Below are 23,807 nucleotides of genomic sequence, written 5' to 3'. Positions count from 1 at the left end.
GAGGTAGGGTTCTGTGAAGGTAGAACAATTAATCAAGACAGTGGGAGGAGTACCATTATATTGCTTCAGGAGGTTGACGTGGCACAGCTGGGTCTTCCGCCGCCTATCTGGAGTCTCTATCACATAATTATTATTATTCCTGCACTCTTTGACGCAGTAGGGTCCTGAAAATCTGTTTTGTAAAGGTGAACCTGGGATAGGGAAATAAGCAAGGACGAAGTCTCCCGGCTTGAATTTTCTTACTTTGCTGGTCTGGTCGTAATGAGTCTTCATTCTCACCTGGGCTTTCAATAGATTATCATGGGCAAAGCGGTGGACTCTCTCTAGAATGTGCTGAAGGTTTTGAAGAAACTGGGGCACATTCTGATGCTCACTGAAGGTGGCATCTCTGAGAGAGTCTTTGAAAGCCTTAAGGGGAGTACGGCACTTACGGCCGTAGAGCATCTCATAAGGAGATACTCCTAGGGACTCATTGGGGAGACTTCTGAAAATACACATTATTAGGTCAATCTGCTTATCCCAATCCTTTGAGGTTTCACTACAAAACTTTTTCAAGAGTGCTTTGATGGTCTGATGACTACGTTCAAGAGAACCCTGTGAAGCAGGATGATAGGGGCTGGACAATACCTGTTTGATGTTGAACTCCTCCAGTGTCCTTTTGAAGAGATCACTGGTGAAGTTGGTGCCACAGTCACTTTGAATCTCCCTGGGAAATCCGTATTGAGTGAAGATCTTCAATAGATGTTTGATAACCGTAGCAGCCGTGATGTTCTTCACTGGAACTGCTATGGGAAATCTGGTGGTAGGACACAGGATGGTTAGGATGTAGGCGTTACCTGAACTGGTCCGAGGTAAAGGACCAACACAGTCTATTATGAGTCTGTGGAAAGGTTCCGCAGGCACCTGTATGGGAATCAGTGGTGCTCTGGGAATGGAGACGTTCGGTTTGCCTGCCATCTGACATGTATGACACTGTTTTATGTACTGTTTGACGTTGTTTACCATACCTGGCCAGTAGTAGTCTTGACGAATCCCATGGTAAGTCTTGTTGAAGCCGTAGTGGGAGAATGCTCCATGGGCCAGGTGTAGAATAGTGGGCCGCAGGCTGGTGGGAATCACAAGTTGTTCGGTGTTGGCCCAATCGTCCTCCTCCTTCAGTTTACTGGGTCTATATCTGCGGTAGAGCAAGTCGTTCTCTAGGAAGAACCCAGGAATACTGTCGGGTTGAGTCTCAGCCTGGAAAAACAATGGTGTTAAAGTAAGATCTTCCCTCTGCAACTTACGGAACTCCAACTTGGTCAGATGCGGGGGTAGTTTCTGAGGGTCTTGAGGGACAGCGGTAGCAGTAGAGTCAGCTGGCTGTGGACGTGCGGCTTGTGCACGGGTGGTCACGAGAACCGGAGGAGAAACTTTATCACTCTCTTGAACCTCTGCTGGAACATACTCGAGAATAGGATTACTTGGCACAGAGTTACACACCTGGGGTTTATCCATGACGATCAGGTTGGTCGGTTGCAGGTCTTCTGCCAAGTCGTTGCCTAGGAGAAGTTGCACTCCAGGCATGGGAAAAGGCTTTTCCCTGACGGCGACTTGGACTTCCCCGTTCACGTAGGGACAATCCAGGTGGACTCTGGCGAGAGGGTATGGAGTGGTAGCAGTGAGGTCAGTGATGAAGACTGTTTCCCCGGTGTAGACTATGTTGGGCACAGCCGACTTCAAGATGATCGATTGTAGAGCCGCTGTGTCCCTCAAGATCTTCAATTTGAAACGTCCCTCCGGATTTGAACCGTTGGCAGAGACAGTTCCAGTATACAGGTGGTTACTGAAAAGAGAAAGATCATTAACATCAACACCAACATTCATCACAGGCTTACCGGACTTAGGAGGAGTTGGTTTGGGTCGTTGTTGGTCAGTGGTTCCCTTGTATTGAGACTTACCACACTTGTCTATGGTATGTCCATAGAGTCTACAATACTTGCAGTACAGTTGTGAACCAGCTTGATCGGGGCTCACCTTCTCGTAACTGTACCACGACTTCTTACTGGAGGATGGTTCAGGTGTCAGCCGGTGGATGAGGCTGTAAGTGTCAGCCGACTTAGCACACTTCAGGTAGTCGGTTTCTTCTTTATCTGCTAAGTAGAGGCGGACAGGAGGCGGCACACGTCTCAAGAATTCTTCAACAAGCATCAGGTTGACGAGTTCTGCAAAAGTAGAGACATGTGCTGCTTCCAGCCATTTCATGAAATACCTCCGTTTCGTGTTAGCAAACTCAAGGAAGGTAGTGGTACTTGCCTTCAGGTGGTCACGGAATTTCCTTCTATAACTTTCAGTAGAGAGGAGGTAGGCGTCCAACACTGCTTGTTTCAGAGTGTAGTAGTCATTCTCAGACGCCAAAGTACTGAGTGTGACTGCAGCTCTACCTGTAAGATGGACTCTGAGAAGTGTGGCCCATTGGTCGACAGGCCAACTGAGTTGATTAGCAAGGGTTTCAAAGGTGGTAAAGAACACATCAACTTCTGCTTCTACAAAGGATGGCATTAACTTACTTGCACGTGATATATTAAAACTGACGGGAAGATTGGCAGTAGCTTGCTGGCGTTGAGCGAGGTGTGAAGTTTCCAACGTGTATTCCCGTTGACGACACTCAAGAGCCAGATTCGCTTGTTGCTTGTCATGTTCGCGTTGTATTTCCAACTCGCGTTGTTTGGTTTCAAGCTGTAAGCGTTCACGTTCACGGAGCATTGCAAACTCACGTTCCTTGAGGGCGATCTCTTCCCTTCGTATGTCAGCTGCTTCCCTTTGCTGTTCGCGGGCTTCCCTTTGCTGCTCACGTTCAATCTTGGCCAGCTCTAGTTTGAGTTTCAGCGTTGCCAAATCAGTTTTATCTGCAATATAGTAAGTTTCGTGAGTTTCAGAGTCTATCTTACCTTGCTCTAAATAGTAATCCAGCAACAGGTTGTGTAGGTCATTTTTGTTGGCTTGGTAGGGAACTTCTAGTTGATACTCATGTGCAAGAGTTTGTAATTCAGTCCTCTTGGCACGACTTAAAGTCCCTATTTCATCTGCTGGATTTGCACGGAAAGTTTGGAGACGAAACATGGTGAAATTAGCAAATAAAGGTACACGAATGTTCAATAATGAAATGTCAGAAACAGGACAACGTGGCAACTGGTACCTATCCTGTGTGATCTTTAACAATTAACGTTAAGTGAAAGATATTAAATGATTAAATTAAATCAAGGGCGCAGGAAATCTTGTACCCGGTACTCATGTAAGAGAATAAGGGCAAGAAAATCCTACTAACAAATGAAACAAAGTTTCGAAAACAAATGAAACAGTTAAATGCTTCAAAAGTAAAATTGGTAGTCCAAGGATGTAGGCATACCTTGCCAAGTCTCTATAGGACATAAAGCAAGTTTTTCCTACTGAATTTAATATGATACTTACAGAATTAGCGAACTTTTGTGCTCTGAAAAAATAAGCTAATTCCCTACCGTTGTATGTATCATCATCTCTGACTGACGTGTAGGGGTGCGAGGTGTCAACTGGTGACGAGAACTGCTGCTGAGGTCCCAATTCAGCAACTAAAGTTCGAGCTAGAGGAACTATGGCCCTCTTTGTCCTCCTACAGTCAGATTGCAGAAGATTGGGTACTCTTGACCCGGGGCAGACCACAGTACCAGGGTACCAATATGATGATCTGTCAGAATGAGAAATATTCAAGGGACATAGATGGTAAACACGAGTAATAACAAGGAGGGAGAGATGACCAATTAAGAGTATGACTGCGGCCTACAGTCACCACGTAATCCAAAGTTGTCTCACCTTCACTATATGTTACTCTCGTAATGCACAATACACCGCACCTTATAAAAAATGAAATTGAATGAAAAATAGTAAAGCTACGTTAACAAAGTTAAATACGCTTACCATAAATTACCACTTGGCACCAGTACCTGAGTGAGGCTCCTAGGACAGGCCCCCATATAACTTGTGACGGTAACGCGTTGGTGTTCGGCTGTTTAAGGCTAGGGGTATGGCCTCGTCACATAGTTATAAAAAAAAATAGAAAAACTGGAACTTCGTCTGTGGTAAGGTAAGGAGAAGACACACAAAACACAAGTAAACTTTAACAATGAAATTTTAATTACGTTAAATAAATCAAAACATGAAAATAATGCACAAACAAATATGTATAATAAAATCAATGAATCAAAATAATAAGAATACTTAAATGACACAATGAAAGTTACGTTAAGGCAAAATAAGAAGTGCAACACAAAGGTAAGTGGGAGGTGCTGGAATATTGGCTTAAAGCCACCACCTCTCTCAGTACACGCTAACGTCTAGCTGGGAGGAGTGCTGGCTACGAAAGCACGGAACATTCTGAGGACTGATGTTGGGGCGACCCCAGACATCAGGTAGTATTGGGGGCGAGTGCAGGTGCAGCCAGACCGGCGACCAATCAGCGGAGCCGTAGCGATCAACGGGTAGTTTGGTGGTTGGAGTTCGAACAGGTGGCTGGTTGCATACGTTTCTGCTCACCCTGGCAAGCCTTGCTGGTGCTGGTGTTGTTGTCGTTGTTGGACATTTCTTCCATAGTCTTTTTATATAATTGTGAAGACGTAATTTTGGAGGGAAGAGCAGGCTCAATCTCTTGAAGGAGATTATCGTCACAATATATATATATATATAGATATATATAGATGTTTGGAAAATTTTCTGCATCATTAAAATAGTAATTTTTATATTTTTGATAAAAAACAAGCGTTGAATGTAATGAAACGCCTTTTCCTGGGTGAGACCCAGAGGCTCCCCGGAGCTATCCAGGCAGATATGTGTGTCTAATAGATTTCTGGCATCAAAGTGCATGGTGTTCTTGCCTACCGGGGACCACGAGCCAGAACCTGGCCCCCTCAGATAGGCACGAGGAGCAATGACCTATAAAAAAACTTGTAGTTGGGAGCATTCTATGTCTGCCATCGACAGGGCCTGGCACCCAGAAAGGTAGGTGCCCCAAAATATATCCCTATTCTGGTGAAAATATTGCTACTGAAAGCCGAACGAGTGGACAGAATTCCCCAAACGAAAATTAGCAATCGATCATAACGTCATCACGTTGCCGCGCCGCTGTTTGGGCAACCCAACTGGCAGTTTTTATGCTGAATATAAAAAACGCGAAAACATCGCCAACCAAAGGGAGGGAGGGATGCACTTCCGCCAGTACACTAGAAATCTGAACCTGGTGAACCAGAAAGAACCACCCCTCCAGCGAGCAGACAAGCAGACTAGCTAAGAGCCTACACCAACCAACCATTGAGGTGGGCCAACATCCGAATACCAAGCAGATGTAGATGGTCCAACACGATACAGAAAAGTGAGGTGCCAAAAGCAGGCCAAAAGAAAGGCAATGAAGACAAGAAGTAAACCGCCCCATCACGAAAACAAACCAGGACCTGAACCCCGGAGGAAATAGGACATACCAATAAGCAACCTGAAGGGTCAGAGACACCACCCAACAACCCGGCCCCAAAAGAAGCCGGAAATGGGACAGAGTAATCCAGAAGGAAGCCAGCGGTACAGACAGAACAAAACCAGAATCAACCTAAGAACCACACAGTCCTGGAGGGGGACTGGAACAAGAGGACTCGATGGAGTGAAGGGGAAGATGCCCACCCTGCCAGTTCCGAACCTCCACAGAGGAGGAGAAGCCACCCAACACAACCACAGGATGGAGGACACAACCCGAAATGCCCACGAAATGCGGGACCAAGCGTGGGCCAACAGAGCAAGCCTTTCCCCAGCATCCCGTCAATGGGGCAATGCGCAAAGTGACTGGTGCCCGTTCCGAGAAAAAAATAAAAAAGCAAAAAGCTGACATGAGGAATTTGGCACCAGCACAAAAGCTGCACCAGAGGCCCACCTCGACAAGCAGAAGCCAATACCCAATAAGTGCAGTCTGCAAGCCAAGAAGAACCCAGAACCCAGAACCACCAAAGGCAACCCGAACCTCCTAAGGGGGAACCCAAGAGGAAGAAAAACCTCTGGATCAAAACCGAAGAGCCCAAAGGAACCTGGAAACGAACCTGGGAAGAGCCTAAACCACATTTGCTGGTAGAACCGCACCACAGAAGGAAGGACCAAACACAAGACCCAGACAGAACCCCTAACTAAAACAGCCAGAAGCGAAAGAAAAACCGATGGCCAATGGCCGTGGGAGTAATCGGAGCAAACGGGCATAGACACAGGGTTTAAAAACTAGGACCCAGACCTCAAACACAGACAGAAAACACAAAATCGGGTGAAAAACAACAACAATCAAACGTTCCTAGAAGAACAGAATGAGCAGAATGCCCCAAAAAGAAAGAACAAAACAGACACGGCTAATAAAGGAGAATAAACTCCAGCCAGAGGTATAAACATGCCCCCAGAACACAAGCGCTCACTCCTAAGCACATATAAACAAACCGCAGTACTGCCCTGGCAACCAGGCAGGAAAGCGCCTGTGAAAATAAATTTGCCACCACAGCAAAAGAAGTCGCTGCCGACGCAAGGGAGCCAAAACACGACAGTAAATGAGGGGAAAACAAAGCAGACGGCAGGTGGGACGAAAAATATATACCCAGAAGGCACAAAACCCCAAACAGGGGCAAATAGCCCCAGAACCACAAGCAAGCTTCCCCAACAGCCCCGGGAACCCACTGCAGAGGCCCCAGGGCAGAGCCGTCCACCACACCCTCTACCCTCACAGAAAAGGCAGAGTCCAGGGGAAAGTCTGAGAAGAAGAAAGTCTGCTAGTAAGACCAGGAAGCCTCGGCAGGAGGAGCAAGCTTGAATGCCTCCGTCGCCGACTGGCAAGGGGACGTCCCCGAAGACGCCCAAATCTCAAAACCCTCTAAACCCCACCCTGACTCCGAAACCCTCAGACGTTTGGGAGCCGGAAGCAGGACAAACAACACAAACCAGGGAAGGACTTGGAAGCATGGATGAAACCAAAGTTGAAGCAACTAACACTCTCAAGTCCGGGTCCCAATAACCCAAACGGTGCAGCCTCGTGGCATCAGGGTGATCAACCAACCTAGCATGCTGCACCAACCAATATCTAGCAAGCAATGCAAAAACTGCCAGTACCCGAATATCAATATCAGAAGAATGAGTAATCTGGAGCACGAGCAAAGAATAAGACTTGCAAGACTCCGGGTCAAAGGTGTCATTGACCCAGCAAGCAGCATGATGGAGGCTAAACTAGTGTGTGTCGCCTTGAGACAAGAAGACAGAGCAACCATCAAACTCGCACCGGGCGAGTTGGAACCCAAATGTCCATAGGTCCAATGAGCCCAATGGGGTTTTCCAAGGCCCTTAGGTTGACTGCTAAGGGAATCCCAGGCAAGGTATTGCTAACTGTTTTGCTTAAACCACCAAGAGAACTGCTAAGGCTGAACCCCAGAAAACCCTGTGAAAGCACAACGCCCCCAGGAGGAACAGATCCGGCCGCTGTGATTAATGGGACACAAGCTACACAATACCTTGCAACGATACCACTTCCTATCCAAGGCCAAACAGTGGCAACAAAAGCCCCAGCTAGTCCCAAGGGCGGGTAATTGACGAGCAGTGAAAGACCTTTACGGATTCGGTTCCCGAACACCTTGTGGAAGGTAACCCCGAGACTCAGGGGTAGTACTTACAGGGCGCTTAGGGAAGGCAGCTCTAAGCGTATACAGCCCTAGTACTGATGAATTACTCCTGGCCTGCACACCACACTCAGCAGAAATGCACCAAAAGGCACAGAACTGCAAGAGTCAGAGGCCAGAGTCGACAACGACCACAGTTTACATCAGCCAAGGAACTGATAGCTGGAGCGGGGGGGACTGCACGGACGATCGACACGATAGCATTAGTGACGTTTGCTTGTTTGCTATTTTAGTTTGAGAGTTCTGCCTCCTGATTTGGCTTTTAGGTATCAGTTTTTACTATGTAAGGTTTGTTTTGTTACGCCTACCTTTCTGGGTGCCAACTCCAGTCGATAGCAGACATGGAATGCTTCCAAACATATGGGGAAAGGTTTCCATTGGCCATTGCTCCCCTAGCCTCTCTGAAGGGGCCATGTTCTAGCTCGTGGTCCCTGGTAACCAAAGAGCTCCAATTGACTGATGCCATGGACTAATACATACATACATAGCCCGGTAAGCTCCGTGGAGCCGTACGGGCTCCCCACAGAAATCTGTTTTAAGTCAACTCTTAACACTCACCTTGATTAGCTAAGAGAATAATGTCGTGGACATATTTGTTATTTTTGAAAAAGAAGTGATTGGGGATGTCATCGTGCTTGTATGCTGTCACCCCTGGTATTTGTGACACCCGTTTATACACCTGCCAAAATTTTAAGGAAGTTATCGTTACACAAACATACACTGACCTTCAAACAAGATAATTTTGTAATTTCAACAAAACATATTGGATGATTAAAAAAGTCTGGAATGAGAAAAATAAAGATACATAACACAAAGCAAATGAGGATTTTGAAGAATTATTTCATGATAAATGAAAATCCATTATTTAAACAACGAAAAATTCCACATTATATATAAATATATATATATATATATATATATATATATATATATATATATATATATATATATATATATATATATATGTTGTACCTAGTAGCCAGAACGTCGTACTCGGCCTACTATGCAAGGCCCGATTTGCCTAATAGGCCAAGTTTTCCTGAATTAATATATTTTCTCTAATTTTTTTCTTATGAAATGATAAAGCTACCAATTTCATTATGTATGAGGTCAATTTTTTTTATTGGAGTTAAAATTAACGTAGATATATGACCGAACCTAACCAACCCTACCTAACCTAACCTAACCTATCTTTATAGGTTAGGTTAGGTTAGGTAGCCGAAAAAGTTAGGTTAGGTTAGGTTAGGTAGGTTAGGTTGTCGAAAAACAATTAATTCATGAAAACTTGGCTTATTAGGCAAATCGGGCCTTGCATAGTAGGCTGACAAGTGCGTTCTGGCTACTAGGTACGACATATATATATATATATATATATATATATATATATATATATATATATATATATATATATATATATATATATATATATATATATATATATATGTTGTACCTAGTAGCCAGAACGCAGTACTCAGCCTAGTATGCAAGGTACGATTTGCCTAATAAGCCAAGTTTTCCTGAATTTATTTGTTTTCTATTTTTTTTTCTCGTAAAATGATAAAGCTATCCATTTCATGATGTATGAGTTCATTTTGTTTAATTTGATTTAAAACTAACGTAGATATATGACCGAACCTAACCTACCCTACCTAACCTAACTTAACCTATCTTAACCCAGCCTAAACTTATATAACTAAGTCAATAATTTACGTTCCTAGTAAAATAGAGTGATAATAATTCAAATAAACCAATTGCAAACAATTTATGAAAAATAAAGAAAATCACTCGGCCTATTAGGCCTCGCAAACGTCAAGCCGCCTGCTATCGCTGTATCTATCGATGATTTCTGTGTTGTTTATCATCGATAGATACAGCGATAGCAGGCGGCTTGACGTTTGCGAGGCACTACACATCAAGAAGTCAACACCAGCAATCAACAGCCAATTATTGCACAACTATATTCTACCCACCTCAAGACTCCACTCCAATACAGAAGCATCAAGAAATATGGACCAATAGGCTTTCTACAAACACTTCTATTCAATACCCATTGTTTGTGTTCTGTCTTGTGTTGATACTTTTAATACCCTATTAATATCCCCTCTTGTTCTGTCTTGTGTTAATGCCACATCACCCCTCCCACCTCACTCAAATGTAGATATAAAATCGGAGATACGTAAGTTCTATTCAGTTGTGTATTTGTAAAGTCTTTGAAAATGTAATAAGTTTTACGAAACGCGCCCGTGTCGCGTCAGACTAGAAATAAAAATGAATTTTGGAGAATTAATTTTTGATTTACCTCCAACAGTGAAGCGTAATGTACGAAAGATTGAGAAAATTCGTGTTAGAATTATTAATCTTACTTTTTCGGTCATATTTAATAATATATGTCTACAGGAAAGACTGCTACCAAAATATACTAATATAAATATATATATATATATATATATATATATATATATATATATATATATATATATATATATATATATATATATATATGTCGTACCTAGTAGCCAGAACGCACTTGTCAGCCTACTATGCAAGGCCCGATTTGCCTAATAAGCCAAGTTTTCATGAATTAATTGTTTTTCGACAACCTAACCTACCTAACCTAACCTAACCTAACTTTTTCGGCTACCTAACCTAACCTAACCTATAAAGATAGGTTAGGTTAGGTTAGGTTAGGTAGGGTTGGTTAGGTTCGGTCATATATCTACGTTAATTTTAACTCCAATAAAAAAAATTGACCTCATACATAATGAAATTGGTAGCTTTATCATTTCATAAGAAAAAAATTAGAGAAAATATATTAATTCAGGAAAACTTGGCTTATTAGGCAAATCAGGCCTTGCATAGTAGGCCAAAAAGTGCGTTCTGGCTACTAGGTACGACATATATATATATATATATATATATATATATATATATATATATATATATATATATATATATATATATATATATATATATATATATATATGAACAAGCTTGAATGGTCCCCATGCCAATAAGCAACTGAAAACTCCACACCTCCAGAAGGATTCGAACCCAGACAACCAGGAGCACTATGCACCATGGCGTCCCCTGGTTCCTTAACCACTCGATCACCGTGACTGTACAAAAGTCATTGGTAGTCGAGGCTATATCCCCAACAACCCAACAGCACTTGGTGGTAAGCTTGGGCATAGATATTTAATCGAATCACCAACTTTGTGGGGCCATGTGAGCAACACATGTGCGAACAAGGTTGAATGATCCTCATGCCCTGGTAAGTCTCCAAGTGAGCTAGGACATGGAGCAACAGCGGAATTGAGGGGGAAGAGGTATAGGTAACCGCACCATGACCAGTTGTGCCGAAAAGCATCGACCCCGACAGCCTCGGAGTTGGGAAAGGGCGCCACATATACTGGGAGATGCCTCGACCACACCAACACAGGTCCACATCCATGTCCGGCAGAGCTATCTGAATGAGTCGACGTCGACACCATTCCGTGGACAGAGGAATGAACAGAGACAGGCTGTCGCCAGGACGTTGGACACCCCTTGAACATGAACGGCCAAAAGAGCCATACCCCGAGAACTCGGCAGACGAGTCACCCAAAGCGACCAGCCCCAAAGAGCCAAGGACCACATTGAATCCCCCAGTACAGGCAATCAACCATCGGGGAGCAATCCAAGTGGAACCTGATCATTGATCCGTGAGTGACCTGAACCCCTTCGAAGTGACATCCACACCACCTCGGACTCTGCACTGTGCTGTGGGCCTGATGGAAGGAAGGACGGACCCCACCGCCCCTTAGCCGGCCTGGTGAGCACTGGTTACAAAGCCCCAGCCAAGAGACAGTGCATCCATGAACACATCAAACGAGAGTTCGAGTAGGTGCCATGGCACTGAACCCCGAAGAGGACGCCGGCGACGCAGCAGCCGACACAAGGCCATCGGAGGTTGAACCCAGCGATCGTGAGAGAGGTGGAAGGAATGTCCCCAAAGGAATCATAACAGCCGATGAAGCCAAACCTGACCCTGCAGATAGACCACTACTGCAAAGTTCAGGCTCCCGCACAAACCCTCGAGCAACCGCCGAGTGATCCAGGAGCTCCTCAGAAACAAGCGAAGGTGGGAGAGCAGCCAAAGCAGAAACTCTGGAGGGAGAGACAAGGAAGCGGTCCAAGAGTCCCATACAAGCCCCAGCCAAATTCGAACCTGAGAGGGGAACCACATGGGACTTCTGCCAGTTCACAAAGAACCTGAACCTGGCGAGCTGGGAAAGAACCAGATCCGTGGTGAGCAGACATGCGGACTGCCTGAGAGCCCAGACCAGCCAACCGTCAAGGTAGGCCAGCACCCGAAGACCTAAGAGACACAGAAAGAGCCACCATGACCCACATAAGGTGTGTGAACACGCGAGGTGCCAGGTTCAACCCGAACGGGAAACAACAAAAGTGGTAACTGAAACGTCCACGACAAAACCGAGCCAATCCCTGAACCCCGGATGAATCGTGACGTACGAATACATGTCCCAGAGGTCCAGGGACCAGTTGTACAGGGCCAGGGACCAAGTGCCTGGCTCCAGCAGAAGCTGAATCTGGAACAGAGTGGCAATCCGAAAAGAGGGGCAATAGACCCAGGGGTTCATATGGGGCAAGTCCTTAATGAACTGCAGGTCTGCACAGTCCGATGACTGGGAACAGATGGGAAACCACTCGGAAATGACTCAACAGAGCGCAGGAAAAGAAACCTGCCCCGAACCTCCTGATGGAGGAGGGGCCACCCAACAGCACCAAAGGCCGTCGGAAACGACCCGAAAAGTCCACAAATCATGAGACCAGGCATGAGGGAACAGCGCGAGCCTCCTCCTCCCCCCCCATCGCCCCTTTAATGGGGCAAACCATGAAAGGGTCGACGCCCCGTGTGAGAATGTGACTTACACACAGAGCGATCACCGCCCTGACTAGACGAAGGTGGGTCCGCAGGTGATGCTGGCACAGAAACTGGCAACAGCAACCTACCACGACAAGAAGAACTCCCCAGTCCAGACAAGACCCTTCCGGGAGGAATCCGCCCCCGGGACCCCCAAAGAACCAACAAGAAACGACCTTGGGCGACAACAGGAAGATGCTGCCTGCAGATACTGCCCAACAGCAGACTCTGCAAACAGCAAGAGACAAAAGGGTTACGAAACTTAAGAGCCAGGGACCAAGCAGATTCCAAGGAGGAAGCGAACACCACTTCCCAACACATAAGGCGCAAAGCGAAAAACATCGATACCGCATTCTGCAGGATTGCCCCAAACAGCTTCATCAGCACAGACAATGCACACATCGCCGAGACCAAAGTATCAGACCCAGGAACTGCCCGAAGCGCCTCCAAATCCTCATCAAGCAAATCCGAAGACAGCTCCCGGAGGGAAAAGAACCGCAAGACCGAATCCAGCAGGCCTCGTGCTCACAAGTCCTCAGTCACCAGTGTAGCCGAAAGGGAGGGAACCTGTACGTGAAGCTGCACCACGCCAACATCCCACTGAAGGGCAGGGGCGAACAAACACCTATTGAGGTACTCAAAATCGCCTGGATCATCGTCAGCACATTGCGCCACTCAAGCAAGCGGGTACAACAGAAAGTACTCCAAGCATCCAAAGTCAACACAGGGCAGTCCGCTAGCCAGGACGACTCCGGAACCTCATAACGAACCCAGTAGGGAGACGAAGACCCAAACCTCAATGAAGATGGATCCATTATAAAGGTGAAACTCGGGTCGCACATGAGGTAAGAAGCAATGCCGCCCACACCTCATGAGACGAGATGCGGGAAGCCAAAAACCTCCGGAAAGATGGAAACGACAGTCTCGAAGGGACACGGAACCGATCCCGGTGAGGGGCTGACGCCAAATCTAACTCATATGCAGAGAGGGGGAGGGGGTAGAAAACCCCACTCCTTGCAACAGTAAGCCCCACTCAGAGGGTAGGAAAACCCAGGCGGGGTCCAATGGGGCCAAGGCCTCCTAGTCAGCCCCTCCCCAACCCCGGAAACCTCCACACCAGAACCCAGGGCAGAGTCATCCTTCAAAGCCCCGGCCTCAAAAGAAAAAGCCGGGAAAAAATCCTATACCTAGCATGCAATGCCTGAGCTACCTGCACCTGGATAGAGCTATCAGTGGCATGGGTAAACTGAATCACTAACAAGAAATAAAACTCGCAAGACTCTGGGTCGAAGATGTCACCAACCCAACAGGCAGCATGACGGATGCAAAAACAGCGAGCCGCCCTTAGACAAAAGGACAGAGCTACTCTCAAACTCGCACATGGCGAGAAGGATCCAGGGCTGTCATCCTTCAGACCCATTGCACCCCTGAAGGGTTTCCCTGGGCCCTTACACTGGTATTGCTAAGGGAAGTCCAGGCAGTGTACAGCGAACCGGCGCCCATGTCTACCAAAATAACTTCTAAAAGCTGAACCCCTGGGACGTGTTCACCTATAGGGGCCTAGAAGGGGATACCAGCTAAACCCCATATATATTATATATATATATATATATATATATATATATATATATATATATATATATATATATATATATATATATATATATATATATATAATATATAATATATATATATATATATATATATATATATATATATATATATATATATATATATATATATATATATATATTAAAGACAGTGTCATTGAGTGATACTAAATTGTAAAATATGTTGAATATTTCAGATTGCATAGCTTAAGTGATCAATATTAGTGGTACATTTACTGTGTGATGTTTGTAAATTAAACGTTGTGCGAGTGTTTTCATTTAAGCATCAGCAGCATCTTTTTCATTACTAGAATAATTGTTTTCACTCTGAAATGTTACTATATTTGTATTTGTATTATTTTAGAAATGTAGTGAAACGAGTTCAATATGAAGTGAAATGAGTTAAATAAGCTTTGATGAAGCAGCAAAGTGGATTTTTTCAATATCAAAGTATTTAATATTAAATTACGATAATCAGACATGTATCAACTTCTTAAAATAACATGATAACTATACACATCTTACTGACAAGGTCAATGTTCTGTGGAGGAATCTTGATGTTCATGAGGGCCCCCTTATCGGCAATATTCTCAACAGTGCTGGCATTAAGGTAGTCATCAATTTCATGCCGTTCAATTGCTCCTGGAGCAGTGTAAGTCATGCCGTGATCACTCACTATCACAATGTTCACTGCAGGGTAAAAGAATTTTGGTTAGCACATATCAACATCTAGATACAGATATTAGTTTTGCAAAAAGTGCACATTATTAGCATAATATATTAATTATAGACTGTGAACAGAAATTTGTACTATAAGAGAATATATGTCTGATTGTCTGTTGAATGTTATGAGGCCAGACGCTTCGACCTATCTTCACGTAAATTGACAGAGGGAATGGTTTGGGGTCCGGGATGAACATAGGCTGGTCGGCGTCAAAAATTCAAAAGAGAACAGTGTGCCAGGGTCACATTTATACCCCCACGACGATTTATGGCACTGGCTGCTGGCAAACCCTTTAAATATTAAAAAAAAAATCACATCAATTATTTTGGTGGTAATAATATGCAACATTATTCATTGATGTTGGGAAAATAAACAGAGTATCTCTTATATTTTGGCCAAAATGCAATAAAACACGCAAGTTAAATACAGCCACCAATCCTTCCACAGCCCCAATATAAGAAAACAGATAGACCAGCCCGTCCTCTGTAGCCTCTAAAATGATATACAAAATTGTCCGAGCCTAACCTAATCGAGAACTCACGAATAGTAAGTAACTATCTAAAGAAGGCACCAAGCCGAGGAGGCTATGTAACACCATTAAACGTGCAGGATATTCTAAAGCCAATAAATATCATGAAGGATGCCAATAAGTGAACAAAACTGCATAAGGTGAATGATATCAAAGGTATCCGATTCACCAAGGATTCTATCAAGGGACAGGTGACCGCGAGGGACAGTCGGGAAGCAAGACACACGCTCATCCTTGAAGTCAGGATATTCAACAAGGATATGCATGACCGTAAGATGGACAATGCAGTTTGGACAATATGGAGCATGCTGCTCCATTAAGTGCCAGTGAGTTAAACGGGTATGGCCATTACATAACCTCGCCAGAGCCGTTTCCCACCGCTGGTTACGGTGGTAGGAGGAAGGCCACAGGGACACGCTACCCCCAAGAGTACGTAGTTTGCTATCAGTAACAGAAGACCAGCGATCCTGCCAACAGCCACGAATTGAGGAATGAACAACTAGGTAGAAGTAGAAATAAGCAATACCTTTGCAGGAAATGGAACAAGTGCAGATAGCCTTCTTCGTGGCAGTATCCGCATGTTCATTTAAGGGAACACCAATAGGGCTGGGAACCCAGCAAAACTAGAATATGCTAGTCTCCGGGGGCAGATGACACATACAGGTATAGTCAGAATAAAACAGTAGTCCTACATTGTCGGCATATTTAGATCCATCTGTGAAGCCGGAAATGGAGCGTCAAGGTTTTACAAAAACTTAGGAAGAGGGACCTTCCAAGGGGGCAAGGATGGAATGTAATGAGAAATATTGGTAACACGAACTGAGAAACAACCTTGCAAGCGAGACAACCGCTCAAAAATGGGAAGGTGGTGAAAGGGAACAGGAGCCTCAGGAGGGGTAATAGTCAAAGCACGACATAAGCGAGAGTGAGGGTGTTGTAAGGACCACGCAAAGTAGCGAAGACAGTAGCGATCACGACGATCCTGTAGAGACAGGATGCCGGTTTGATCCTGTCTCTGGATGAAACCAACGAAAGGTCGAACGAAAGGCACCAGAGGTGAGGCATAACCCAGTATGGTGAAACGTATCAAGACGACAAAGGGTGGAGGGAGAGGCAGACGAGTAAGCAGGACAGCCATATTCGAGTTTAGACTGCACAAAAGCGGAATGTAAAGAGAAGAGCGTGCCCCTATCAGCTCCCCAGAAGTATGAGACAAAACCTTAAGTAAGTTAAGATTTTATCACGACGATTGGGGAGTTAGAGCATTCAACTCCGAGGTAAGAGATATGGGGCGACCAAGACAAAGGAGTGTCAAAGATTAACCCCAAAGTTTAGCAGAATCGTTAAACAAAAGAGGATTACCATAAAGCGATAGAGGGGGTCGAAGAACGATCTGCTTCCGAGTAAATGTCCTACCACAAGTCTCAGTTGTAGAAAATTTGAAGTTATGATTAGTGGCCCAGGACGACAACATCAATTGCGAGTTGATGCCGCTGTTGGAGAAAAGATGATTAATCACCTTGACAGCAGAAGGTAAGATCGTCAACATAGAGAGCTGAGAAAAATGCCAGAGGGAAGGTTGGAAAGAAGACCATTGAGGACAACCAGAAAAAGAGTAGTGCTCAGAACACTACCTTGGGATACACCTTTGTATTGCCGAAAAGAGGTGGAGAGTAGTACCAAGCCTCACTCTAAAGGAACGACTTGAGAGGAAGCTTTGGAGGAAGAGAAGGAGATTACCATGAAGGCCAAAATAACAGAGTTGGGACAGAATATGGTATCTCCAAGTGGTGTCATACGCCTCTTCCAGTTCAAAAAGAACAGCAACAACCATGTCTGGGAGTCGTCCTCAGGCACTGACGACGACTCCCAGACAAGGTTATATATATTCAGTAAATACTGAAACGTACATGAAGGGAGATGGCGAAGCATTTCATAATGAATATCATCTGAGCCCATCACCATATAACCACAGAGGGCCAGGGCAGACTGGAATTCTGAGAGAGAAAGGATCGTTATAGGGAAGCTGAAGATGAGTGCGAAAATTTATGGGACAAGATTCAAGAAGGTGCTTACTAGTAAGGAAAGAAGGAGGAAGTTGAAAACTGGAGCTAACAGTCGAAAATTTTAAACCCAGTTCGGTTGCAATCGACACAGGATCCGCCGCAAAAGAACCACGGAGATGAAGGACTGGCGAGACATCACGAACAAACTTACCTTCTATCTTCCGTGTTTTCTTCCAGATCAGGGACAGAGAAGTCTCAGTGGTAAAGGCGGAGATATAAGATTTCCAACTCTTTCACTTCTCCGTATGGATGGCTCTATGAGCTACAGCACTATTCTTCAGAAAAAATCAAAGAATCGAGCGTCCGTCGGCGACGGTGTTTCTTCCAGGCTACACGCTTACAGCAGACAGCCCGAGCACAGTCTGCAGTCCACCAGGAAACGCACGTCTGCGTGCCCCAGAAGGTAGAGCGATGAGCAGAGCAGAGGGCATTATCAAAACTGTGTCATGAAGTAGGAGGAAGGCTCTGGGGAAAGGCAGATCAGAGAGGTTGGAAAGAGCAGTGCATAAGTTGAAAAGGTTTCAGTTAGCCTTTTTTTCTTACTAGAGATGCTATACCGATAATGATACTTTTCAAAACGCTAGTGCTCTCTAGAGTGGAGTACTGCTGCACAATGACAGCCCCTTTCAAAGCTGGAGAAATTGTTGACCTGGAGAGCGTGCAGAGATCCATTACTGATAGAATCAACTCAGTAAAGCATCTAAACTATTGGGACCGACTAAAGAGCCTAAATCTGTATTCTCTTGAATGCAGGCAGAAGAGATACATAATAATTTACACATGGAAAATAGTAGAGGGGCTGGTCCCAAACCTGCACACAGAAATAACATCACATGAGACGAGGAGGCATGGCAGGAGGTGCAGAATACCCCCGTTGAAAAGCAGAAGTGCAACAGGTACTCTGAGAGAGAACTCTATCAACATCAGAGGCCCGAGACTGTTCAACACGCTTCCACTACACATAAGAGGCATAACTGGCAGACCCCCTCACAGTGTTCAAGAGAGAACTGGATAAGCACCTCCAAAGGATACCTGATCAATCAGGTTGTGATTTGTACGTCAGGCTGTGAGCAGTCGCGTCCAACAGCCTGGTTGACCAGTCCAGCAACCAGGAGGCCTGGTCGACGACCGGACCGCGGGGACGCTAAGCCCGGAAGCACCTCAAGGTAACCTCAAGGTAAGGCAGCCTTGACAAACTGCCACCTGGTGAAGGAGAGGGGAGTGTGAAAAGAGAAGGTGACAAGGATGGGGAAATGATCACTTATGGAGGTCATCAAGAACCCGCTATGTGAAATCTAAATAAAGAGAAGACGAGCAGAGAGAAAGATCAAGACAGGAGAGGGTGCGAGTGCAGGAGTCCACATGAGTGGGTTCACCAGAATTCAGAAAAGAAGAAGAGAGGACAAATGGTTCTAGGGAGCAGCTCCGGGTGTTTGTCAGAACATCTCCTCTGAGGGTATGTCGACAGTTAAAATCACCCAACAGGAGCACAGGCTCTGGTAATGAGTCCAACAAGTGTTTAAGATCTGGAAGAGAAAGTGGGACATTTGGGGGGAGATAAATGGAACAGACTGTATACCATTTACTCACAACGATATGGGCCACAGAACACTGAATAGGCGACTGAAAAAGTCACGGAACGTAAGGAGTATGATGACTGATCAAGATAGCAGTAGAGTTAAGGACTCCAGCAAAAGTTGGAGGGGGAAGAGAAAGGAATAACCATGTTAGCGATCAGGACGAGCGCCAAGCATCGGCTCCTGGAGACAGACACGAAGAGGTGAATACTGCGTGATCAGAAGTTTGAGTTCATAGAAGTTGGTATAAAATCCACGAATGGTCCATTGAAGAACAGACAGGCAAAAGAGTGAGAACGGAAACAAAGATAACAAGGGAGAAACAAAAGCAAAGAAGATCATAGTAGACTAAGTAACATCAGGACCAGGATCAGTGAAATCGGAGTGATGGGACATAGGCAAAGCTAGCAAAGAAATGGAGGCAAGAGAGCGAGAGGATGAACCAGAGGCGGGCTGACGGAGGCCAGAGAGGGAGGAGGCTCCTCCTCCGGACTGACAGAGTCCGGAGGAGTATATGTGGCATATACCACATATACATATACTACCACATATACCACCATATACTACCACATATACTACCACAACACCCACCACCTCAACATTAACTACACCACACTACCATGTCCAGCCACATATATTACCACAGCACCCACCACCTCAACATTATCTACACACACATACCTGCATTTGCAAGATTTCTCTTTTCAATTTCGTTCATTAAATACATCAACACGTCATCCAGGTCTCTTACTGCTTGCTTTATATCTGGGGAGTCCGGGCCTTTGTTGTGTCCTGTGTGGTCAGTGTGCTCAGTGTACACCTGGTAAGAGAGCTCGGTTAATACCTCTCAGAGTACTGTGCATGGAGGGAAGATTATCTGGTATTAACAGTAACACTGACAACACATTAAACTTCAATTGTCATTTACCAAATAAAAAATAAATATATAAAAATGTCAACATATTCTCTAAAATCTTGTGTACCTCGCTGTGTCCTGGTGACGCTCGTCTGTTCATATCTCACCTGCAGTATATCACTGGGAACATACAACTCAAAACTACCGGAGACACAAATAAGGAACTGGAACAATGGCAAACTGGCCCAAGGCAACATGCAGCACCATTATTTAGATCATCGAGTGCACTTCACACTCAAGTGTACCCTTTATTTTTAAATCTCTGAAATGCAACTCTATTCACGACTCAGCCGCTACTGAGAGAGCTGTAATACAGCCCATAGACACCACACAAGAAACTAACATCTATTTAATATTCTAAGAGTCCGACTCAATCAAAGCAAAAATGTCATGCAAATAAATTACTGGAATGCTCTTCGAAGTGGAATAAAATGTTGTGCTTCTCTTAGCAAGTTTAATGGAGAAAAAAATACCTAATTTAGCCCATGCAGGCATTCAAATATCTTCATCACCAAGCAAGTACTTATTTAATGAAGGCACCATGTCTAGAAGGCAATGTAGCACCGTTTGTGTCGCTGGATATTCAAAAGGCGCTAAATATCACTCAAGATGCCAAAACGTGAACAAAGGACATACAGATAGCTACATCTCAGTTATCTTTGTTGGTACTTGTGATCTTTGTTGATACCCAGATATGAGGCGATATTCACCAAGGATTCAATCGAGGGACAAATGATCCCTAGGGATATGAGGAAAGCAAGACACGTACGTTCTGTAAATCAGGACATTCTACTAAAAGGTGAACATCTGTAAGTGGAGAAATGGAGTCCGCACAAAGAGTAACAGGACGTTAAGCTAGTGTGATCAATACAATAAGCATCCTAGCTAAAGCTGTTTCTCTTCGTCCATTACCAGGGTAAGAGGATGGCGAAGAGGAGTGGTCACTTAAGAGCATACGGTTTATTACCTGCAACGCCAGCCCAAGAATCCTGCCAACAGTTCAGAATGCAGAATGAATGACTTGGTAAAAATACGAAAAAGGATCCCCTTTCCACGAAATGGGAAAAAATGCAATCATAAATGATCTAATCAGCACGGGTGTTCCACTGGTTCATTCAAGGGAATCCCAGTATGGCTGAGATCCCATTATAATCCCACTGTCTTATACTTGCCAAAGATAAGAAACAGCCAGAATAGGATTTTGACCATCACAGGATGCAAAGGGTTGAAAGATTCCAAAGCCATGAGGGGATTACGATGGGAGAGTCAACCACAATGCCAAAGAATTGTTGATGAAGTGAAAGCTGCTTTAGAGCATACAAACTGCTTAAGCTCTGCCACAGAGATGCTAGTCTCTAGGAGGCGGTGGCACATCAGGGTTTGATCGGGAAAACTACCGAGTAGCAAACACCGTCGGCAGACTTAGACCCATCTGTGAACAGGGCAATGAAGTGTGAGTAAGCGGAAAATGTTAAAGGAAAATAATTCAAAACTGTAGTGGCAGTATAAGCATTCACCACGTGGGTCAAAGTATTGAAAAATTTCCCAAGTGGGACCCATCATGGGGGCGCAGTAGGAACAATACGAGAGGAGACATAGCCTATTGTGAATCGAGAGAAATTCTTGCAAAAGAGCCACCCGTGCAGGAAAACGAAGACAGAGAAAGGGATCGGGTCACTCCTGAGGAACAGTGGTCAAAGTTCGCCCAGAGCTGGAGTGGGATGTTGCAGGGGCCGTGTGAGGTATAGAAGGCAGCAACGAACACGATGCTCCTACAGAGACAGGACACCGGTTTCTATATACAATCTCCTCTTGGGGAGAGGACGAATGTAAGGGACCAGAGCTGAAGTGTAACTCAGTATGATTCAGAGCATTAAGACGATGAAGGATTATCCTGATTATTTTGAGATGATTTCGGGGCTTAGCGTCCCCGCGGCCCGGTCCTCGACGAGGTCTCCTTTTTGTTACACACACCCAGGAAGCAGCTGTCTAACTCACAGGTACTGGGATAGCTAGCCCCCCCCCCCCCCCCACCCACCAGCGACTCCCAATGACTAGAGACCCCCAGGGACAAGCGACAACCAGGGACTAGCGACCCCACAGGGACTAGCGACCCCACAGGGACTAGCGACCCCCCAGGGACTAGCGACCCCGAGGGACTAGCGACCCCCCAGGGACTAGCGACCCCCCAGGGACTAGCGACCCCGAGGGACTAGCGACCCCACAAGGACTAGCGATCCCCAGGGACTAGCGATCCCCAGGGACTAGCGACCCCCCAGGGACTAGCGACCCCGAGGGACTAGCGACCCCACAAGGACTAGCGATCCCCAGGGACTAGCGACCCCCCAGGGACTAGCGACCCCCCAGGGACTAGCGACCCCCCAGGGACTAGCGACCCCCCAGGGACTAGCGACCCCCCAGGGACTAGCGACCCCACAGGGACTAGCGATCCCCAGGGACTAGCGATCCCCAGGGACTAGCAACCCCGAGGGACTTAGCGACCCCGAGGGACTAGCGACCCCACAAGGACTAGCGATCCCCAGGGACTAGCGATCCCCAGGGACTAGCGATCCCCAGGGACTAGCGATCGCCCAGGGACAAGCGACAACCAGGGACTAGCGACCCTCAGGATAGCGATCCCCAGGAACTAGCGACCCCACAGGGACTAGCGACCCCCCAGGGACTAGCGACCCCCCAGGGACTAGCGATCCCCAGGGACTAGCGATCCCCAGGGACTAGCAACCCCGAGGGACTTAGCGACCCCGAGGGACTAGCGACCCCACAAGGACTAGCGATCCCCAGGGACTAGCGATCCCCAGGGACTAGCGCTCCCCAGGGACTAGCGATCCCCAGGGACTAGCGATCGCCCAGGGACTAGCGATCCCCAGGGACTAGCGACCTCCAGGGACTAGCGAAAAACCAGAGACTAGCCACACCCCCCCAAGGAAAAGCGACCCACCCCCCGGACTGGTGAACCCTCAGGGACTGTGACCCCCCAGGGACTATAGTGACCCCTAGGGACTAGCGACCCCCCCAGCGACCCCCCAGGGAATAGCGACCCCCAGGGACTAGCGACCCCCTGGGACTAGCGGTCCCCCAGGGACTAGCGACCCCCCAGGGACTAGCTACCCCCCAAGGACTAGCGACCCCCGGGGACTACGACCCACAGGGTCTAGCGACCCCCCCAGAGACTAGCGACCACCCCAGGGACTGGTGACCCCCAGGGACTAGCTACTCCCAGGGAATAGTGACCACCAGGGACTAGCGACCCCCCAAAGGACTAGCGACCCCCAGGGACAACGAACCCCTGGGACTACTACCCCTAGGGACTACAACCCCCAGGGACAACGAATCCCAGGGACTACTACCCCTAGAGACTCTAACCCCCAGGGACTACAAGCCCCAGGGACTGCTACGCCCAGGGAATAAGAACCCCAGGGTCTAGCGACCCCCCAGGGACTAACAATCCCCAGGGACTAAGAACCCCAGGGACTAGCGACCCCAAAGGACTACTACCCCCAGGGATTACTACCCCCCAGGGATACAACCACCAGAGACTAGCGACCCCCAGGGACTAGCGACCCCTCAGGGACTAGCGACCCCCCCAGGAGCTAGCGGCCCCCCAGGGGTTAAGGACCCTCAGGGAATAGCGACCCCCCCCCTAAGGACTAGGGACCACCCCAGGGACTAGCGACCCCCCAGGGACTAGGGACCACCCCAGGAACTAGCGACCATCAGGGACTAGCGACCCCCCATGGACTAGCGAATTC

The 23,807-nt window shown here is 46.4% G+C and overlaps 1 protein-coding gene across 2 annotated transcripts in view; it reads right to left on the bottom strand.

Annotated features, from left to right (window-relative positions):
• Window positions 1-23,807, bottom strand: part of LOC123747528 (glycerophosphocholine cholinephosphodiesterase ENPP6) — a 67,585-nt gene that overhangs the window by 9,605 nt on the left and 34,173 nt on the right. For both annotated transcript variants that reach the window (XM_045729746.2, XM_045729747.2), the window contains exons 5-7: window positions 19,803-19,941; window positions 14,755-14,915; window positions 8,250-8,370 (exon numbers count right to left, since the gene is read on the bottom strand). In XM_045729746.2, the coding sequence (XP_045585702.1) occupies window positions 8,250-8,370; window positions 14,755-14,915; window positions 19,803-19,941 (421 nt within the window). The remainder of the gene's footprint in view (window positions 1-8,249; window positions 8,371-14,754; window positions 14,916-19,802; window positions 19,942-23,807) is intronic.

This window comes from Procambarus clarkii, chromosome 63 (genome assembly GCF_040958095.1).
Source record: "Procambarus clarkii isolate CNS0578487 chromosome 63, FALCON_Pclarkii_2.0, whole genome shotgun sequence".
Taxonomy (NCBI): Eukaryota; Metazoa; Arthropoda; class Malacostraca; order Decapoda; family Cambaridae; genus Procambarus; species Procambarus clarkii.
Note: the sequence above shows the minus strand (reverse complement) of the source record. Positions and strands in the feature narration are given on the sequence as shown.